The sequence below is a fragment of the Buteo buteo genome, chromosome 15 (genome assembly GCF_964188355.1).
Source record: "Buteo buteo chromosome 15, bButBut1.hap1.1, whole genome shotgun sequence".
NCBI classification, from domain to species: domain Eukaryota; kingdom Metazoa; phylum Chordata; class Aves; order Accipitriformes; family Accipitridae; genus Buteo; species Buteo buteo.
This window is the reverse complement of record NC_134185.1, coordinates 6,786,466-6,809,441: the sequence shown is the minus strand read 5'-3', so window position 1 is coordinate 6,809,441 and position 22,976 is coordinate 6,786,466. Positions and strand designations below refer to the sequence as shown.

General features: G+C 40.5%; 1 protein-coding gene across 5 annotated transcripts in view; it reads right to left on the bottom strand.

Annotated features, from left to right (window-relative positions):
- SENP6 (SUMO specific peptidase 6) overlaps nucleotides 1-19,801 on the bottom strand; it is an 83,926-nt gene extending 64,125 nt beyond the window's left edge. For 3 of the 5 annotated variants that reach the window (XM_075046469.1, XM_075046470.1, XM_075046471.1), the window contains exon 1: nucleotides 19,338-19,787. In XM_075046469.1, coding sequence (XP_074902570.1) covers nucleotides 19,338-19,386 — 49 coding nt within the window. In that variant the 5' untranslated portion in view covers nucleotides 19,387-19,787. Of the gene's footprint in view, nucleotides 1-679; nucleotides 1,591-19,337 lie in introns of those variants that run through there. The other 2 variants (XM_075046474.1, XM_075046473.1) reach the window with 2 other exon arrangements.
- Between the last annotated feature and the right edge of the window lie 3,175 nt (nucleotides 19,802-22,976).

Here is a 22,976-nt window from a genome sequence, read left to right as displayed (position 1 = left end):
TTTCTTACTATATTTTTCTTTACATAGTTGGAAACGCATTTAGAAATAATGAATGCAACTCTATGTTTTGACAGAAAAAACAAAATCACAACCAACAACATATGTCTAGAGTTAAAGTATAAACAGTGCACACAGAAATATTTATTGCATATTCAACCTCTGCTTCCAGCTACTTGCATCTACTGAGGCCTTCCTAAGCCATGAATGATATTTTTGTGTTTAACAGCCTTTGCTAGCCTTTTTCTTCTGCCTGCTTGCTTTTTTAATCAACCCTACTGTACAGAATCAACAGCATATTGCACCAGATAGTACCTTGGCTTAATTATACATTATATGAGTAAGTATCTCCTTTTGTTTGTCTTGATTCAATCTGGCATCTTTTGCTCCTACTTAGTCCTACTCCTCCAGTTCTTGTACTTTGGAAGACAGTAACATGTAATTCTTCCTTATTCACTCATGATTGCATAGATCTCTGTTGTGTTCTTTCATGGAAATCCTTTTCCCAGTCAGAAAAAGAAAAAAAACTGAGTCTTTTTAATTTTTTCCTCACATAAAAGCTGTTTCATGCCTTTAAATCACTCTCAATGCTTCTCTCTGAACCTCTTCTAGTCTACTGTAGCCTTTTTGAGATGAGACGAGGATACCAACACCATGAGGAATATTCAAGATGCATACGTACCATGAATTTCTACAGAAGCAGCATGATGTTTCTGGTTTGTTCTTTATTCCTTTCCTAATAAGCCTTAACATTGGATTTGCTGTTTTCACTGCTATGGAGAACTGCATTTATCTTTATGTACTAGATAATTCCATCTTTCACTCATGGTTGGTAAGAACCAGTTCAGAGCCAATCATTGTCTACAAAAATTCTCCTTCCCACTTCTCATTCACTTAGATTACTTGGCATTTACCTACACTGAATTTCATGTACGATTTCAACCCACATAACCCAAAACCTGAGCATCTGCAGTTTTCTTTAAATAGCTAGCCACTATGCTAACCCAAATAAAGTTTGCAACATCTACAAATTTTGTCACCTTGCTATCAAACCCTTTTCCTTCGATCTGTGCACCAATGTTAAACACAGAACCTTGTGGAGTTCAATCAGTTACTCCTCCTATTAACAAGAAGAACCATTTTTGCCCTCTGTTTCCATCTGTTGCCAGTTGTTTGTTATAAAACTTTCCATTTAATCCAGAGGCAACTTAGCCTCTCCAAAAGCCTTTGGTAAAGGACTTTACAAAGGGAACGATTAATTTAATTCTCGTCTTCATTATCATTTCTATAAATTTGGGTTGCATGGTCACAAAGCTCACTGATTTAAGTTCCTCACATACCTCCACTGCCTTTCTAAAAAGCTGGTATCATACCAGCTACCTTCTTTACCTATAGCAGAAAGATGATGCTAATCAACAAGTAACATGCTACAGTCATTAGCTCCTACATTCCCAAGTTCCTCTTACACTTCGATGAATGCCATTTGATCCTGCTGCCTTGTTCATTTTTTGCTTAATGTACTGCAATTTCTTCCACTGATGTTTCATTTTCAGTCATATACTCTATCACATTCCTTTTTAAGAAATATTCTGGCATGAAGACCTCTGTAAGTGTTGTCAAAGTGAGTGCAAGCAATTCCATTTTTCAGCTATGACCTTATATTCTCCAAAGCTGCCTTTTACAACTTGGCTGTATACTGACCCTACAGATACTCCAGAAACTTTTATGCTGAGTTTGAAGAAATACTTAACGATAGTTTGTATGCCTCTTGGGAGTTATTCATCTTTTTTTTTTTTTTTGCCTGCCTCATTATAATTATAGGTTAAATCCACCAGCTTTTTTATTATTCTCTACTTTCCTTATTCGGACAAAAGTTCAGATTCAAGGAGGACGATGTTTTATTTCAGACATTTCACCTTACTCTGCTGTTTAGCCATGCCAATATCTGGGGGGGCCTTTTGAAGTCTACTTAAATAAGCAGCATGCATGTGCTGCAAGCCTCCAATATGGTGTCTTTAAATAACTCCCAAGCTGTCTGCAAATATTTTACACTCCAGCCACATCTTTTAGTTCCTTTTCAAGAAGTTTCTTAAGATTTTCTGTAGTCCTTTTTTTGAATTAAGCATTTCTGTATTGGATGGTTTGTCCACCACTACAGATCAGCTCAGCTGCCCATGGAAGAACAGCCTTAGTATCCCAGCTCTGCTCACTCAGCTCCGGATCAATTTTCACTCTCTCTAGCATTCTTGGTCCTACCAAAAATGCAAATCTAGAAGTATATCATCACGTTAGCCAGACCATTCACCTGAGTTACTTGATCTGAATGGTCACTTGCCATCTGATTCTATACAGGGTTTGGGCTTGTTTTTTTTTTTTTAAACAGGAATAACAAGTCATCTGTCACACAGGCTGTTTATAACTATTTTGTAGTAAGACTTAATTAGGGACCTCTATGTCGCAATTTTTACTATGTATATTATCAAGGCCATTTTAATCAGCAAGACACATTCATACGCAGAAGGTGAAAATATTCAAATAAACAGAGCTGGCCCCAAGACATTGAGCCAACAGAAGTCAATTGCTATACCTCTGCCCAAGAAAGGCAGCACGTTGGAACAGATTTTACTAGCAATGTCAAATCATTTTTCTTCCCATTACAAGCTCCCTTTGGGGCACTTATACCAAGGGATATAAGCAAATCTGAGCCCGAGAAACTAGATGGAATTTAAATAGAGATCTTAAACAGGTGTGTCTAAGATACTTCACTACTTTTTTAAACAATTGTCATCAGTCACGTGTCATTTTTAAAAAGCCAATTAAAAAATTTCCTGAAAAAATAATCTGTATTTTAGTTTTATTAGAACTTTTATGGCATTATTAACCACATCCTGAAGCCAACCTTTTAAAAATACCCATACAGTCTTTTTGTGTAAAACCCAATTAACAAATTTTGGATTACAAAACAAAAGTATGCTTGTAGGAAAAATGGCAAAAAGCAGATTAACACCTTTAAGTTACTGTGTGTGGACACTGTTTCATAAGCTCCTTTAGCAGGAGTTTCTATCATTCAACAGTGTCATTAATCAATTCCTAAATGGGAAGAAAAAAAGTTCACAGTGAATCTCCATGAAATAAGAGCAAAGTTGTGCATTAACAAAAAAAAAAACCCTTTAAAATTGTCTAAAACACTGAAGTGAGGAGTGACATAATAAAGTGCTAGTGTCCAACAGAAGATACCATGTTAGAAGATTATTTTTTTTTTGCATGTCTTGTACCTCGTGCTCTAAGGCCAGTCGTTCCATACGAATCTACATTACAGCTGACCAGAAAAACATACCTATTTCTTTATTGTTTTGGATGTGATGCTGTATTGGGTTTGCATGGCAAGGTTTTGGTGGCGAGGAGGCTACAGGCATGGCTTCTGTGAGAAGCTGCTAGAAGCTTCCCCCGTGTCTGACAGAGCCAATACCAGCCGGCTCCAGGATAGACCCGCTGCTGGCCAAGGCCAAGCCCATCAGCGATGGGGGTAGCGCCTCTGGGAGAACAGGTTTAGGAAGGGGGAAAAACTGCTGTGCAACATCAGCCAGAGGAGTGGAGTGAGAATACGCAAGAGAAACAACCCTGCAGACACCCAGGTCAGTGAAGGTGGGGGAGGAGGTGCTGCAGGCACCAGAGCAGAGATTCTCCTGCAGACTGTGGCGGTCCACGGTGGAGCAGATCTCCACCTGCAGCCCGGGGAGGACACTACACCGGAGCAGGGGGATGCCCGAAGGAGGCTGGTGACCCCGTGGGAAGCCCATGCTGGAGCAGGCTCCTGGCAGGACCTGTGGCCCCGTGGAAAGAGGAGCCCACGCTGGAGCAGGTTTGCTGGCAGGACTTGTGACCCTGTGGGGGACCCACGCTGGAGCAGGCTGTGCTTGAAGGACTGCAGCCCAGGGAAGGGACCCATGCTGGAGCAGTTCGTGAAGAACTGCAGCCTGTGGGAGGGACCCACGTTGGAGAAGTTCATGGAGGACTGTCTCCCGTGGGAGGGAACCCACGCTGGAACAGGGGAAGAGTGACGAGTCCTGCCCCTGAGGAGGAAGGAGCGGCAGAGACAAGGAGTGATGAACTGACCCCAACCCCATTCCCCGTCCCCCTGTGCTGCTGGTGGGGAGGAGGTAGAGCAAACCAGGAGTGAAGCTGTGCCTGGGAAGAAGGGAGGAGGGTGCGTGTGTGTGGGGAGGTGTTTTAAGGTTTGGTTTTATTTCTCATTATACTACTCTGATATGATTGGTAATAAATTAAACTAATTTCCCCAAGTCAAGTCTGATTTGCCCGTAATGGTAATTGCTGAGTGATCTCTCTGTCCTCACCTCGACCCACAAGCCTTTCATCATATTTTCTCTCTCCCTGTCCAGCTGGGCAGGGGGGGTGATAAAGTGGCTTGGTGGGCACCTTGGGACCAGCCAAGGTCAACCCACCACAGATGCTGGATGCATTTACCGGCCACACGAAGACCAACTTTTCTAGGAAAGCAACTTTTTCAGATCTGTGTCTGGATTGCCAGAAGAGCTCCCCATCCCTCCAGAATACAACAGTAGAGACTTTAAAGTTTCTATTACAACACACAGAAGCTTCTACAAGTCTTCCATTTGCTGAGATCACATCTCTTTCTGCGTGTCCAAGAACTCTCCTAAACATGAAACCTAAATCAAACAAAGGTTTGGTTCAGGACCAAGGTGTTTTTCCAGGAGGACCTGAAGTTTACATTCTTTTTCCCCAGTTACACTGGCAAAGAAATAATATAAGCCTCATCTTACAAATGCTTGGACCATCACAACTGCAACCAACTTATCAGATACTGCAGCACTCACACAAAAAATGCAAATTAATTTAAATGTGCTCAGTATCATTGCCTTCATCCAGACTCATATTTAAGTAAATTAAAAAGAATGCTTCTAAGCTTTTTAATCTGCTGTTCATTTAGTCATCACATATATTGTTAAGAGGATACAAGTACTCATAAAAATCTGACACATACATATTTTTTAATTGTTTTACTTTCCCCATTGCTTCATTATTCTTTCAGACAGGCTTCTTCAGGCTTCTATGCAAAATAGCTTTTTATCTTCCAGCTTTGATACCATCAGCTCTAGTACATCAACTGTGTAACCACAGTGACATTGCATTTTCACATTCTGAAGCAGCACTACATGAACAGGTTTATGCACCCCTCACACCTCCTTGAAGCTGGGGCTTCTTGCTCCAGTCCTGCACCCTGCCTAACATCAGCACAGCTGTTTCCTCACTGAGAGCAAACCTGGGGAAGTAAACTAATTCAGGCAAAAATACCTTGAGCAGCAGGGGAGGGTGAAAGTTATTTTTCACCATATCAGTTTCCTCCTCTGTTCAACTACACTATCACAGCACAGCTGTGACAGCACAGCAGAGGTAAAGGGCATCCAGAAACTGAGATCAGTATCTTTAGTGCCTAAAAGAAAGAAATCTGCATGGAACCATAGCCTCACCTACATTTATAGGTACAGATTTAGAGATCTATTGCTTAAAAACAGCTGCCAATGCAAAAAAACTGTCAAAACCACTTCCAATAATAGGCAGTAATCATAAACTGATAGTAAGTGAGATTATTACATGAAGCACAGAGTTCAGCAGTGAAGTTCTATGATACCAGTGTAATGGACACAAAGTATGGACATTCTTTCACACATGAAGGCAATTTAATTTCTCAGCTAACAAAAACCCCCACCCGTTCAAGAATGTGTTGTCAACAGAAAACCAATGATAAATACAGAGCATCCACTCCTGGACAAAAAGTTTGCAAAGAAAAAGCATTTATAAAAGGTCTGTAGTTCAAAGATGGAAAAATATTCTGCATATTCTAATAAACAACTGGTTTTTTTCTTCAGGACTTTCATACACATTGGGTTGCTTACACTGCAGAATATCATGTAGAATGATTGGACTCAAGAACACAGAACTGCATAAGTTTGATCATTTGCCAAACTGTTTAACATTTTCTAAGTATTAACAAGGAATAACAGAGCAGGATAAGAGGAGGATGGAGCTTTGAAGTATGTTGAATATTTTCTTTGCAATGTCTTTGAAAGTTTTTCTGGTAGGATAGCGGTGGTAACCACACAACGGACTACCGGTGTTTCTTGGCCTTTTCTACTGATTCTCCCAACAGAGAAGTAGAGGTATCACCCAAGGACACTGCTCTTATGACAGCATCAGAAAACAATGCAGAAGTACATCAAGAGGGCTTCTTTATTTACACCAGCAGCGAAAGGAATGCTACAGAAAACGTGGACCCACTGCTCAATGAGACAGGAACCTAGTGACAAAGGACACAGAAAAAAACCTGAAGAACTTGATCCTTTTTTTTTTGCCACTCTACATGTCACTGTTAAGTTCTGCCCTCTGACCTCCCAGTTCCCCAACTCTACCAGTAGAATCTGTGGGAATGCATTATCACCTATTGTCAAGGAAGACATGATTACAGAACACTTAAGCCACTTGCACAGGCACAAGTCCACAGGATCAGACAGGATGAATCTGGTGGTGTTGAAGAAGCTTGCCAATATCTCTGTTAGGCCCCTCTATGTTATCTTCGAAAGGTCATGGCATGAGAGAGGTTCCCAATGACTGGAAAAACATCATACCTATCTTCACGATGGGCAACAAGAATGATCTGGTGAACTACGGGCTAGTCTGCTTCACCTCAACCCCTGATAAGTTTATGGATCAAGTCTTCCAGAAATCCATTCCCAGATACCTGATGACAAGACAGTGAACAGCCAGCACATATTTACCAAGGGCAAATTGTGCCCAACTGGCTGTGTAGGTAAGGGGAGAGCAATGGGTGTTGCAAGGCCTTTGACATGGTCTCCCACAGGGTCCTTACAGGCAGACTAGAGAGACATGGACTGAGTAAACAAATAAGAAGGTGAGAGGAAAACCAGGTAGACCATTGGGGTCAAAGGGTGATGATGACTACCAGTACAAATCCAGCTGATGGCATCCCTCAGTAATCAATACTGGAGCCAATACTGTTTAATGTCTTTGTTAATAATCTAGATGCTGGGACCAAGTGTACTCACCAAGTTTGCAGACAATGCCAAATTGGGGGAAACAGTTGATACACTGGAAGCCAGGGCTGCTATTCAGAGGGACCTGACAGGCTGAAGAAATGGGCTGACAAGAACCTTACGAAATTCAACAAAAGCAAATGCAAAGTCCTACATCTGAGACCAAATAAGCCCATGCAACAGTGCAGGCTGGGGGATGACTAGCTAGGAAGCAGCTCTTCAAGAGGATCTGGGGGTCCTAATGGACAGCAAATTGAACATGGGTCAGCAGTGCACCTCCACAGGAAGGACGGCCAATCACATAACATATTAGCAAAAGTTTAGCCAGCAGTCGAGAGAAGTGACTCTTCCCCTCCATATTGCACTTCCATATGAAACTGCAACCAGGGTACTACATTCAGTTTTGGGCTCTCCAGTGTAACAAAGACATTGACACACTAGAGCAAGTTCAGTGAAGGGCTGTCAATATAGCCAGGGGGATCAAGCACATGACGTATAAGGAGACACTAAAAAAGTTGGGTTTATTCAGCCTTCAGAAGCGGGGAGGGGAGACCTTTTTGCTGTCTTCAACTACCTAATGGGAAGGCAGAGAGAAGATAAAGCCAAACTCTCCACAGAGATGCACAGCAAAAGGACAAGAGGCACTGGACACAAACTGGAGCGAAGAAAATTCCAACTCAATGGAAGAATTTATTTTTTACCATGAGGGTGCTCAAGTTTGAACCAGGTTGACCTGAGAGGTCACGGAGATTGAACAAAGCCCTAAGCAACCTGCTCGAACTGGGCTTGGTTTGGACAGGAGGTTCCAACCCACATGATTCCAACCAGCAGTCAAGTAAAACCAGTGACTACTCACAGGTACAAAGTATCACCTAAGACAACTGCACCATCATCACAAACACTTTCAAAATGAAGTACCTCAGTCACTCTCCTTCTTTTCTCTCTCTGAATAAGTCTGCCACCCACTCAAACTTTCCAGGCAAGTAAAATAATTTAAATAACATCAAAAGCAGGATCCAACAATGAAGGAAAAAAACAAACACAAATAAACAAATAAGTAATTTTTTCATCTCTAGCACTATGAATATATATAATTCTCTACTTACATGTGACCTCTATTGCTAGACTGGAAATATACTAAAAATTCAGACAGGAAGAAGAAAGTTTCAGTGTTTTTATAGGAAAGATAAATATAGGAAAGATATCTATATCCTATTTTACAGGAAAAAAATGGAGGATGAAAGGTTAGGATAGGTTAGGGACAATTTCTGAACTGCCAATTTACCCTCAAAATGTGAAAAAGCATATAAAGCTAATAAGCCATTTCAAGGAAGATGACACTTGAACAAGAATTCCAGAATACGATTTCTGTGGCAAATCAGCATGTGATGTTAACCACATATGATCTCAAATTCTGAACACTGTGAGAGTTTTATAAGCAAAACACAGCAGGAAACCTTACAGTACATTATGCATCTGATTTGCACACTTCTGATTTTAGATTTACGTTATGCACCATGGGATCCATCTTCATAAAAAAAGCTAAGCTTGTGCAACTGAGAATATAACAGCACTAAACAAACACCAATCTATTTTTAGAAACTCCTGAAAGGCAGTTACATACAGAATAAAATTAATAACCTAGCCTAACTACCTGGAAATTAGGCAACCAACACTTTGAGAAGGTTTCCAGGTTTGCTGCAATAATCGGAACATGAGGTTGAAATAAAGTACTGTACCTACATACCAAAAGGAAGAAGAAAAATAATCAAGAATTTGTATTAGTTAACACTTCTGGATTTATCCTGCAAACCTTCAAAGACTATGTCAGATAGGTATTATCCTCTGGAAAAACATATAAAAATTAAAGTCCAGAAAGGTTCAATGACTTCTACAAGAAAATAATCTGCAAGTGTAGGACAGAAGAAGAAACTCTAAAATGTAATTAAAACAGAAAAAAGCAAGACAGTTCTTTGATGTTGTCAATTGTTCAAAATTCACCTGAAATGGACAGCAAAAAAAGCACACAAAGAAAACACTCAACAACCAAGAAAACCTCAATGAATTGGTCAAATGAAAAAGGTACATCTCAGAAAAATCTGGGTAGGAAAAGGATGAAAGGAGGATGAGTTGGTTAAACTCTAAGCTGTGAGAAAAATTTGCATTTGCCTTTCTATAATGGTCAAAGACCTGGTTTTTTTCCCTAATTTTAGTGACACTGGCAAGCTTTCATACCCATATGAGAGGGCACTCAACTGGATTAGATTGCTGATATGGCTGAAAAGCAATACAGACTAGCTCCACCAACACTTCCCCCCGCAGGATTAGTTTTCTGCCAGTTTAGTTCCTTCAGTCAACTTGCCATGAAGCCAGAGAAGTGCCAGTGTTGACTCAAGCAAAGCTGTGAGCACACTGTCTCTGGGAAGGGCAGCAGGACCGTCACTCTGAGCAGCACAGAGCAATTAGGTAGGCCTGGCTGTGTTGTAAATTGCTGGCACAATTACTTGCATGGCCATACAGTATGGCCCCACACATGGGGACTGCTAAGAGTTAGAAAATGACCTTGCAAATGCACATACAGTTAAAAAAAAAAAAAATCAAGTAAATCATGTCTGTTTATTAAAAAAAAAAATAATCAGAGAAATGCAACAAAAACATAGGCAACAGCCTCCTGCTCACACTAGATACACTACATACTTCAACTCACTTTGCAATTAGAGATCAACAATGCAGTGAGACATGATGTAATGCAACTACATTACTGCATTAAAGACACAGAAATCTTTGTAATAGAAGTATCCAACTTCATTAGACCTAGCAACAATGAGTTTAAGGAACACTGGCAACTGCTAACTAAACCACAGTATGCTATAATTCACTAAGCAGGCTTTATTTTAAAAAGCTAAAAAATAACTTTAACATCCCTGGAAAAACAAATTTTCTCAGTAAGATGAGGAAGTGCTATTGAACAACTGATTTTTAATATGACAAAATAACACATGTTAGCTTGCTAATAGCACCCAGTTATGAACCTACTTTTCAAGAAATATCACTCAAAAGACAGCTGAAGCAAAACATCCAACTTCTTAAGAGACCATCCTGCAACTGGAGATGAGTGTCAGCCACCCTCACCCAAACACGCAACTCATGCTTACCTTGATCTATCAGTTCTTTCTATCACAGGGCACAGAGTAATATGTCTTTCTTCCAAGTAAGGTGCAGTGCCTTTTCCATCTAACAAAGGTTTTGCTAGATGACAACGAACTTCTTTATTACATTAATGACAGATGCTTTTTTTGTGGTATTCATCAGGTAAAGATTCAGCTACAACGTAATTTGCCTTATGGCAGAACTAAGGATCTCAGTTAAAGATTTACTACCCCGCTGTGCCAAGTATATGCAATCATAATAACCTGGACCAGAGTAGTCCAGAAGTTCACTTTTGAAAGTTTATTCCCAATTGCAAAGGATTCTTAAACTGCCTCTTGAGCAGTAAGCCTTGGTAGAAATAAAATTACAATCGACTCTATTAATTGTTTCTAAAAGAAGTGAGCCTCAGAAACTGCAAAGGCAATTGTAAATATGAAACCTAACCTCTACTGCATAGTTCAAATTCTCATTTAATAGGCTCTTGAATAATCTTTCTGTTAGACCGTCATATTAAATTCTATCATCAGCAGGATATTTATATTTTGCTAAATGAGCCATAAAAATTGGACATGCCAAACAAACACAACATGATATCCTACAACATTAATAAAAATACATCAGTAGAATGAATTTTAGTACAAGTAAAACAACTGGATAAAAACATTCTCATGAAAATAACAAATATTTTTGCAGCTGTTTCTTACAGACGTAAATTTCTAAGATTACATAATATTAATCATGTCATATAGTATTATGTTTTAGCACACCAGCAAAATATTATTGGTATTTATCATTCCTAAAACATCATTGTGCCAAGTCTTGCTTAAAAAAACAAACAAACAAAAAAACAGGGAGACTTTGCACCAGCTATAGCTTGCATGGTCTGAAAACAAACAAATGAAAACCCAGGAAGGCTTCACACGAATTCTCTGAATCATCACTGTTCTTTATTTATAATCATTCAAGATTCAGTCAGAGAAAGATATCCCAAATTCAATGTCTTTCAATCCAAATTACTCTTTCACAGGAATTACTGTGACATACATTCAGAAATATTTCCTTGCCTCATGCAGCACTTACAGCAGTTGCCCATTAAGAAAAACTTTTTAAAGGCCTACTGACCAACCTGGGAAGAATAACCACAGCCTGTTAATTTATTCCCTCCAGTCTCCAGCCTTCACCATAAACTTGCTCTGCGCAGAAGTTAACCTGTTATTTAAAATAATTTCATTTCCCTGGGCAGAATAAAGCTGCTGTTACACAGAAGTATTTATCCTAAAGTTTAAGTTATGTATTACACCTTAACCTGACTTAACAGCTCACCCGACAGATGAAAGGGGGAACGTCCTACTGCTCTCACATGCAGAGTCTGTCTGCTCTCCCCTATCCAAGCCATTGTCTTGCCTCTCCGCTTACCCTTCAGTGAGCAAATTCAGAGACTTGGCAAAGTGCCAATCTGGCAAGACAGTACACAGCAACTTCAATTTCTTTGGCAATAAACTGGTAAATCTCAGGGGTGGTGGACAGTATGAGACACACCACGAGGCTGGAATTTGGGTGGGGGGGCAAAGGGAAAGAGAAGCAGACCTCTCCCCCACCTGCGGCAGTGAGCCCTAAGAGCAGCACAGCTGCAACACATAACTCCCTCTAATCAGTTAATAATGTTCTGTTAGTCCCTATGCCCAAGCCAGTTAATAATTTTAAGCCTTGCAAAGAGAACCAATAAATAGTTGGCATGCAGCTTTACATTCAAAATGGAGTTGCAGCCCGGTAAGATAAAAGCAGCAACATCACAGTTCACTGCTTTAGGGAATCCATACACCCAATTTATCATTACCCTGTACAAGACAATAGCATTGCACCTTAACCATTTTACTATTCTTTGGACAGCTTATTTTGAAAGCATTATTTTCAAATTTGATATCTGCGCTGCAAATTGCTACTCTACATTAACTACAAGACATCAGTACTCATGCATTTACTACAATCCTTTTAATAACCAACTATCCTCGTATGTTAGAACATAATTCCTTCCACAGGTTACTTAGAAAAAAGTTATTCAAACAACAGCTTTGCCAAAATGCTATTTCTTTAACTCACAGCAGACATTACACCATAAATAAAAACAAAACAGCTTCTCAAAAGTTATTTGCTCTTAATCATTCCTGTTAGCTACAGTACCCAAATAACCATTAGCCATTCTGTATTCTGATTTATATTAGACTGTAATTCAGAGACTGTATTCAGTTTGGCACAATCCCCAGTTCTGTGCAGGGAGACTACACCATACAAGAAAATTAAATAAGTTTTCAGGACTTTTACAACATTCTACTGAAAGTACTCAAAAGACATCTCACAAGTCTACATACTAATGAACTACTAAGTTCTACTTATAACATGTTAGTAGTTCTCAAAAAAAGCTTCCAACCTAAACATGTGTCACCAAATTAGCCAGTGATTTAATGATTAAAAATACACCTGATTTTAACCCATGATTTAAGAACTGGTTATCTTTTCCACATTTCCTAAAGGAAATGAAATTCCGTGGCCTCAGCAGCAGAATAAAAAACATTTTTTCTCTTATATTTTTGAAGGCTCAGGGAACATACAGATTGCCAGGTAATTCTTTTTGCATCGTGGTATCCATCAACACAGGCTGCTGGGCACCCACTATGGAAGTGCCAGTTAATCCTGTGAACGCAACACTCAAAAGCAGCTGACTTGGCCAGCACAAGACACCAACTTTGGCTCCACCACAGCTTAAGATCAGATTCACCTGAAAATATTACACATGCTAGGCTGCTGAACACAGTAAGAGGAAGTTCAACAACGCATCTTTTGAAAATTAAATGTGCAAGATAAAACCAGGTTTAATTCTATATAATGAATAAGAATAGTAGTATTTTTAGTAGTGCTTTAATTTTCTTAATTTTAAGCAAGAAGTAGTCAAGTACAGAGCATCAGACAGATTTCAACCTATATAAGAATATCCCTAACTTAAAAAAAACCCCTCCAAATTGAAACCAAATAGGTGCTAAAACATGGGCCAAAAGAAAGGAACTTCACAAATCTGCTCCATGCCCGCCCCCAATGGAAAACAACCAAGTTAAGATAAGAATTACATTTGCCTTTTTTCCCTGAAAAAGAATTCGTTCTCTCTACCTGTATAGCTTCCCCCAGCACAACAGTTCCATTTTTATTTATCTTGCTTTCTTGACCTCCTGCAGTATCTTAAGCTATCCTGCACACTCTTCCACTCCTTTCTGCAACACACACAGACGGAGGCATACACTGTCCCGTGTCCCCTAGCTGCCCTGACCCCTGACTGCTCAGCCAGTATATGTACTGACACCAGTTAGCAGCAAACCAAACCATGCCGAGGCAACACCAAAACCTTCGCTTCAGGGACACTAATTTTGACTTCTCTATTTTATGGAAGTGGGCAAGTTTCACAAAATTTCTAGCTATTTACCTGTGAGATCTCTACTCCACTGAAAACAAAAGGGTTTAATACCTATTAGTGGGAAGGAAGGAGACAAAATGATGAGATGACTCAAAACCCCTCATATTCTTATAAAGCAATATTTAAAAGTGGCGAGTTTGGTGATTAATCTCACATTATATGACCTGCTACAACACAAAACACCTTGACACCCCTCAGTCACCTCAATTAGAAGACACAGCTAGAACTCTACAGAAAAGGTGAAGTCTGATACTGCACTGAAATCCATGCATAGTCTTCCAGAAACAACAGTAATAATAGCCAAAGTTGTTGTTGAAACCATTACAATAAATAATTCATTATGTTTTATCCTTGTAGATAAAACAAGATGCAAAAGACTACAATATCCAAATAGGCTCATCATAAAAGTATCTGTGCAAGCAAGATGTTCGCAAAATGTTGGTTTATGCTTGCTATCAAGCCACATATTGATGTTATTATTTATGTTGTTACTATTACTTTTGTATTTATACTTACATAAAGAAGAGTGTAAGGATCTCTTTTAGGAACATTCTCAAGTTAAATTTTTTTTGGGGGGCCACTAAAAACCAGTAGAACTTCTGTACTTTTTCTGAAGAAGAAGTAGAGCTTTCCTACCAAATCCAAGTGCCAGAAAATAACGGATGAGGCATCCCACACAAGATAGTTACTCTTACACCTGAAGCTTCTATGTCCCACTTTGTGGAAAATCATTATAGCAGCAGCTACTTAGGAAAAACTACCAAACAATAAATGCCCCCATAATGGAAACCAGAAAATTGCACACGGGTGCTTTCCAATTCAGAAAGCAGAGGACAAGCCTGGGCTCCTAGAATCCTACATCTCAAAATTAAAAAGAAGGTGATGATGTGGAAGAAGACTTGGGCACAGGCTATTATTTTAGAATGCGCTACCAAGTGGATTACAATGTATGTTATAGAGCATTAACAGATAAATGAAGTTTATTTTTAGTATCTTTCTACATGCTCTAAGAAGCAGCCTGTCTTTCTTAATATTTCATGCTACCTATCACCCAAGCTAGATTGGCACGTACAAGAAATAAGACAGTAAGAAGATAGTTTCAATTGGAATTTGCTAACAAATAGTTCTCAACAAGTGGGTTTCACTCCCAGAAAATAATCTGTCATTGAAGTCAGTGGGAAGGTTTCCTATTCTTAAAACCACTGGAAAGGAGAGCTGAACAAAGGTCTGAGAAGACACTTAAGCAGTGCTGGAAAGAAATTCTGAATGGGTCAGAGGACGGGGAGACATAAGCAAGCCACAGAAGAGTCACGAATTTCCCACTTTCAGATAGAAAACTACTCTCAAGAAAAACAGAAGGAAGGAACAGAACATGTCTGGACATTGATGGGAGTGATGCAAACCAGAGAAAAATTCAACAGCATAAAGCTGGAGTTTGGATTATGATAAAGACACAGAAGAAGGTGAATGATACCTGGAACATCCCCTCCCCTCATTTTCAAGCTAATGCTTATCTCCACTAGATCATAAACAAAGCATCAGAGACTACTTTGGAGACAATTACAACAAATAATAAAAAATATTCACTGTTAAGAGAAAGATAAAGAGTCATAGCAGGTAGAAAATTTCCAAGTGTTCTATCTGAATACAAATTCCACTCTGGCCTACTAATTTGTATTACTCCTGTCAGAGACTTCTCAAGGTGATTAAAAGGAAAAAAAAAAAAAAAAAGGCAAGAACAGCTGACCATCACTTCAAACGGCAACTCTATGTCTATACACTAATATACAAATGCTGAGTGTTTCTGTACCAGTCCAGAATCTCAGCTACCTTTAAGAAAATACACAAGGCTATAACCCTTGCTTTGGTGAAGACAATTCTTTACATGTGAGCTGAATGAAAAGCAAAGCAGACTTCTAGAATCCTCTGGCAGACAACTGTGAAGTTTCTTTTGCTGCTGCTAATGGGTAGTCCACATAGTTTTCTCTATTATTAGGAAACCTGTAGCCAAGAAAATGGAATGAAAATTGAGCAAATTCCTGTCATGACTGCATTGAAATCTCTCAGCAGCTCTGAAGGTAGGGACTGGCAACACTCCTTAGAAAGGAGGTCCTCAAAAACAAACTTCAATATCGGTTCTCAGGATCACTACTATAACCACCAGAAGACTGAAAAAAGAAAACAGGAAGGAATAAAATGTTTCTCCTTTTTTCTGGAAAATACGTGCATTTAGGAATACTTTAAAGTTTGCCTGTTACCTACCTACAAACATAGGGAAACTTTACATTTAAGGCTGGAAAAGAGAAATTACAATTTCCTTGCAACTCAGTAACACCCAAGGAGGCAGAATGTAACAAGAGTTCCCACTGTTTTTCTCCAGGAATGATGATCAACTATTCCTATAGGTTGAACATCCCCCTACTCTAAATCCAAATAGATTTTCTTATCATTGCTTTGTATTTTAGGTGTGGCTATCAACTGGAAAACATGGGAATTCCTGCAGATGGAAATCTCTAATCACTAAATTTCTAGTCCTCCAAATCAGGAAAGAATTCCCATGCAATAGGACTACTTTGTTAGTATGAATTTCTGCACATTCCGCCCATCACTTTGAAACCTTACTGTAGGAAAATAAATTCAGAAAACAAGGGGAAAGTTTTACTAATTCCACTTGCAAACTAGCTTAAGTAACAAAAATAAGGTACTTTCCACACTTCTGAATTCTAACAATCCTGACATTTCAAGAAAAGTAAACACGCAGGTCATGTATATCAATGTATATGATGTGTATCAACTATTAGCACTGCTCCAGAACGGTAACAAATGAAACTTTAAAAAGAGTCAAACGTTATACTTCTAGGGATCTTGTTCATATTTTCCATAAAAAACATCTATACAACACAGCATAAAAAATGATGACACATTAGATACACAAAACTGGACAAAACCCATGTACTAGTATGAATCACTGTGTTCAAGAACAGCATTACCAGAAAGGCAATAGATAAATCACTCAAGGAACACTCTTCCAAAGACCATTTTGTTTTTATTGGAGAATAAAATAATAAAAATATTAAAAGGAAGCACTTTAACAGCAGAATGACAGCTGTATTTCTTCATAGTAACATCTGTTACACTAAACAAGAGAAAAGCAGTATCTTACTGGACATGTGAAATCAAAATCGAAGTTCTGAACAACTATCATACTTAAAAGCAATTTTCATTTAACTGTATGCTTAAGTCTGACTGATAGTCAACATAAGCACGACAGCGCCAGAATTTTCTGTGTACATATATATACACACACACACATACATATATAGGTACATACTTAAGCAGCACAGTTTCCATTAGACTGAGTTCAATTAGCAATAGACCTAACATCCATTTGGCACCTAATTAATTTGTTTTGCTCATTAATGGCAGGGATGGACAGAGGAGTCCTCCCCCTCCTCTCTACTAGCCTTTAATAGAACACTTCCAAAACCATCAAGTAAACAATTTTTGGCTGTTGCTTACACAGACTTCAACAGAGTCCATGAAATATACAGACTCAGACTAGCTATAGATATAACTCTAGGCTCATGTATTAATCATCACCTTGCAACAGAAGTTGCCATATTGCCTACTCTATACGCTTTTATTCTAATTTTTGTCCACGTTATACTTGTTTCACAAGTCTGGCACTCTCGTGCTTGTCTAGCCTTTGGATAATGGTGGTTCTAATGTCATTAGGGTGATCTAATGTGCTGCCGTACATGTCCAGATTACAGACTGCCAAACCTCCCCCCATATATATATATATATTCTGTACCTTTACTTTTTCCTATAAAGTCAACATCCCCAATAAGAACCTCTCAAATAGCATCTGAAAGGCTGTTTCTTCCTTTGCTTCAAATCAGAAAAAGTTTACCAGCTCTTACTAGATCTGCTATAGTACTATCATCCCATTTGGACTTGGGCCACCCTCATAAATTTTTTGTCACCACCATCCACATCAGATTTTCTTCACACGTGTGTGCACACTCACACACTCTTAGCATTTCTATCACATCATCAGTCCTAAAATTAACACGTCCGTAAATAATGAGGAAACACAAAACCCGCTGATAACTCAGTTCACCAATCGTGAATACTGAAGCTTTGAATGGGGATGCTATCCAGTGTTGGTCCTGCTGTTGGAAAGAGACGTCATAAGTAAAAAAACATGTGAGTGTTGCATATGAAATCTGTCTTTTCTTAGCCACCTGTCCAACGAGCAAGTAGCCAAGGTGCACACAGAAGACAGAGCCTAGTCATTACCCTGACACTTGTATTTGCACAAACCTTGCTATGTTCTGTCAAGAGAGTTCAGGAAAATGGAGCGTCTGCATTTCACCACCAAACACTTTAAAGGTAGAAGGGAGGTAACACGACAGCCGTTATTACCCAGAAAGAGTTTCTGAACATCACAATTTCAGATTAATAATTCAAAACAACAAGCAGTACTTTGTTCACACCGTACTTCAGAACATCCAGTAATAAAAACCAAAACCAAACATTCTGCAGCAAAAGAAAATCTGCAAGAGATATGTTCTGTATAATACAGGTACTACAAAACCCTCAATGCTAAACTTATCCCTGACTTGAAAAACTCTACTTATGAGGAGCAATTTATTTCATTAACATACATTTTCCTTCGTTATCATCATGGTAATTCTGCAGAATTTAGCAGTCTATTGGCCTATGTCATCAGGATTTGTGCATATAGCAATTTTGCAAGACTACAACAGCAGATTTTTTTTTTTTTAGATCAGTGAAACTGTAAAGGCTCAACAGTTAAAGATACTCGAATTTCAGAAGACTTTTTGCATTATGATGAAGAGCTTTGCAGCGACAAAACAAACCACCAAACCCGTACATCAAAAAAAATTTACTCAAGGCTTTATAAACGCTAAAGGTTTCTTTCAGTTGCAGCTGCTAAGATTCATCATCCCCTTCGTATCACAAACGTAGGTACGATCCCCCTCCCCAAACTAACCTCAGTCCCAAACCTTTAAAGCAGCATTTTAGAAGCAGACGAGACTCGTTTTACGGTGGGGCGAAAGGGTACGGGCTAGGCCGGGGCCTGGGAGCAGGCTAAAGGCAGGGAAATGCAGCGGGGAGGCGGCACAGCGATCCTCGCTTCCCCTCCTCACCTAGCGCTAACCTTGCCCGGCCGCCCACCAGCCCACCGCCCCTCCGAGAGAAGATTCCTCCTCCTGCAAAACCGGCCCTGCCGCACCGAGCCCAGGCTGCTCTCAGCGCTCTGCCCCTACAAAGAAAACACTGCACTTCCAAAGCCTCGCAACACAGAAAGAAAGAAAGAAAGGAAGGAAAAGGACAAGAAATCAAATCGCCCTCGCTAACCCCTCCCTCAAAAGCAGCTCTCTTTTCACCAAACCAAACCACCCCTTACGGCACCCACCCTTCCCCCACCACGAAGCCACCTCTCATTGTCGCCGTCCCCCAAAGGGGACCCATTCCTCCCCCCCCCGAGATGCACACACACACGCCCGCCTCCCCCATTCCCCGGTCTGCACCGTGCCCCTCACTGGTTGCCAGAAGGGAAACGCAGCCCACGGGCCACGTTCCCCCCCTCTCAGCCATGCACGCACCGTCCAGAAACAAGCTGTCTCTGCATCCGCCGCCGCCGCCACCGGCCATCTTCCCGCTGCCGAGCCTCGCTCCCTCACTCCATCGCCCAGAGAGGCGGCGGGGCCTGGCCCTTCCCCCGGCCTGCGCGCTCCGCCGCCCACCCCCACTGCGGAAGGCTGGGTGACCCGCAGCGGCGGCGGCGCCGCCGAGGCCCGGCCCTCTCCCGCTCCCCGGGCCGCGCTGCCTTCCGGCCCCCGTGCAGGAGGAAGCGGCGGCAGCGCGCCCGCTCCTCCCTCACCGCGTCCGCCACCAGCAGCCCCCCGAGCGGCCGCCGGCCGGGCCTGGCCCGGCAGCCGCCGATGGCGCCCGGCGGGGGAGACGGGCCCGGCCGGGGCTCCGCCGGCGGCGCCTCCGAGCGCACGGGGAGGACGAGGAAGCGGTGCGCGCCGCGCTGCCGCCCCTCTCCTCCATGAACGGCGCGGCCGGGCCTCCTCACCGGCGCTTCCCTGCCGAGACCCCCCCCCCCTCCGCCCCGGGCTCGCCCGGCCCGCCACCCCGGCCCCTAGACGATAAAATGGCCGCAGTAGGGCCGTGCCCGGTAACGCCTCGGGCTCTCCCGCTCCCCCCTCGATCAGCTGGGAGGCAGCGGCTTTCGGGAGGTGAGGAGGAGGAGGCGGATCGGGCAGCCGAAAATGAATGAACTTTCGAGAGCGCCGACGTCCATGGCGCGGGACTGGGGCCCGCTGCTCTCTCGCCGCGCTCCGGCGAAAGGCCACAAAGGTCTGGCGGATTCTCGCCAGCCGTAGAGTCTTCCGGGGCCTCGTCAAGGCACGTTTAAAGCCGAAACTTGAATTCTGCAGAACGTGCGGCGTTGCCAAGCCACCTAGGCAGAAACTGGAAGTCATGGCCTCGGGTGTATTCGACTTTTAAAATTAAAAAATCCTTTTTTTCACACGTAAGGTTTTACGTTTTAAAAAGCTTTCTTGTGAAGCCCAAGAACCCAAGTGCCAAAACCATACATCCTTTAAAAACTGGAAAGTGAATTACGACAGCCTAGAGTTAGGGAAAGCTAGGTAGGTACTCTCTTCTTGGACAGGTTCCTTCATCTGGAATTCTACTGACCCCACTTCTACTGCAGAATCGGGGAATTTTTATGTCTACTTCAAAGCTCCTAGTTTCTAAAATGACTAATGCCTGAAAAGTGAGCTTCCAGAAATGCTAGAACTTAAGAGTCTGTCAACTGAAGTCCCAAACTAGGTAAGTTCAAGTACCTAGTGCGTATGAAAATTAAAAACCAGAGAGAGGAAAATTCTTTCTTGTCCTTTAAGTCTTCTAAATTTGTTGTTTTCATTCCCAAACTTTCTGTATGGACACCAACCATATTCATAAGCCAATGTGTTTAAAAATACTTAAAGTGAGAGTGCTCAGTTTTTACACAAGAGGTAAAAAGAAGCAGAGAATAGCGCAGAGCTGGCCTGGAAGAAGACACAAGAGATGTCAGATTGCTGCCCAAATGCTATGTCACACCACCAGAGCTAACGAGCAATTTGAAAGAATTCCAAAAGCTGCAACAGTGCTGGCAAACCTACATAACTCGGTCTTCAAAATCTCCTTGGAAAAAAGGCTTTTTTCTGAAGGAGGGATGGCAAAATACTCCTGTTTCATTAGTAATAAAATTAACAGGAAACAATTAGGAAAAATCAGTGCAAGCTAATTATACAGAAACCAGAAGACCATATGCTTAATAGAAACCTAATATTAAAAAACAAACAAAATCAGAAAAAAAAGGAAATTTAGAACCTAATTTTCAAAAAATATCCTATTGTATCTCAGAAGGGCATCGTCTAGACAGAGAGTTTACTGCAGAGGTTACAGCATTAATCCACAAAAACAAGTTCCTATTGACAGTTGAAGCCAGGCTGGTTTAAGTCTGCCCAATTATTCACAATTTTTAAAAAACTAAGGATTATGAGTTAGGATTATGAGTTATTTGAATAAATGTTTGATACACAGTAGTGTGCTTTTGTTGATCAAGTCAAGCCATCAAACATAGCTTCATCGTCTTAGTGAACTGAGGCACTGCATAGATTAAAACACCTTTTAAAGTAGAAATGACAAGGGAAGAAGTTATCAATATTCATCTAGATGCATGGTTGATTTTAGGCTTTTTGATTGATAATTTAACATCTACTTTTTTATGGAGAACTGCCCCAAAATTACATCTCACTGCAGTGTTTTTTCCTTTATTTTGAAGCTCTTGAAGGATGCAAGAGAATACTATGTAGTGAAATCTCTTGTTAATTTGTTTTTCATTAAGCTTTTATTAGTAGTCTATTCTCAGCCTCAGAGTGTTTTTTTTTCTTTTGAGAAGTATTTGTGAGGCATTGCAATACTGATGGCACTCAAGTCTTACAAAATCTTTAGCATCCTCTTAACTTTGCTTAGAACCAGAGGATTTTCTTCATGTATAACAAGTAACTGAGTGATCAATGACAAAGAGAAAATTAGCATTCCCCTTCCTGCTGGGGGAAATCATACAGAATTTACTGAGTTTTCTTTCTCTTCTCAGCCAAAATGTTAAGTGTGTTCACAGAGTAAGAGCCCAGGGATGAAATGCATCAGATCACTCCTTCCTGGCCTTTAGCAGCCACTAGAAGTTGACTACCCCCACTCAGGTAGTTGACAATCACAGGACACAATCTAAGATCCTGAATTTACAAACACTTGCATATGCATAGCTCTGTTGGCACAGCACTTCAGAGTGAAAAGCCGATTACTTCATTAGGCAATGATGAATATTTGTTTCACCTTACAAATCTAACTTTTCCTTCTCTTCCCACAATGAAAAAATTGTTATTAATGAATATGGCTTAGATGATTCAGTACTGAAATGGTGGGGAAAAAAAGTCTTTTTTCTTTGTATTTCTGATTCCTTCCAATTACTTCTTGGTTCCTCTATGTTTTGTAAGGTTAGCCAACAAAATGGGGCTGGCTACTCCACAGAAACATTATTTCCTTACTTAAGGAATAAAATGGAATTGGGATTGCAGTTTTGCAGCTTCTGTAGTTGTGGTAGTGTACATTACTTAATCTTCTTTACTACTACATAAATTGCATATAGAAGTTCAAGGGAATTTATAGGCACCTTGAATAATTTTTTGTTATTTACAACCCATGAACCCATTCTACAGGCTATAAATCAATGCTTTTTAACAGTCCCACCTTTCAGAAAATAATGGTTATGGGTTGAATTATTTTTCACTGTTTTCTACTGTTGTTCTTAGAACTGTTCCTTGAATGTATTAATGATGCACAGTCTGTGTCCTTTGTTAAAAAAAAAAAAACAGTTTTGTTGCTGTCCTCATGATCTGATGCCTGGTTTTTCTCTGTGCATTTTTTAAGCAAAATCAGATGTATTTCTTGTGCTTGCAATGTCTTGCTCCTGCTATTAAAGCTAGTGTTTTAATTTTAGGGTTTTTCTACCTGATATTATTCCAGGATAGCTCACATACTGTAGTTAACTCTTCAGGAAGGTTCCCAAATGGAAGAGTACTATTCATATATGTGCTAGGACTTACAATGATACATCAGGATGTGAAAAAGTTTTTTGTTAAATTTTCGTATCAAGAATAGCTTGTCGAGTAGGTAGTAAATAACTA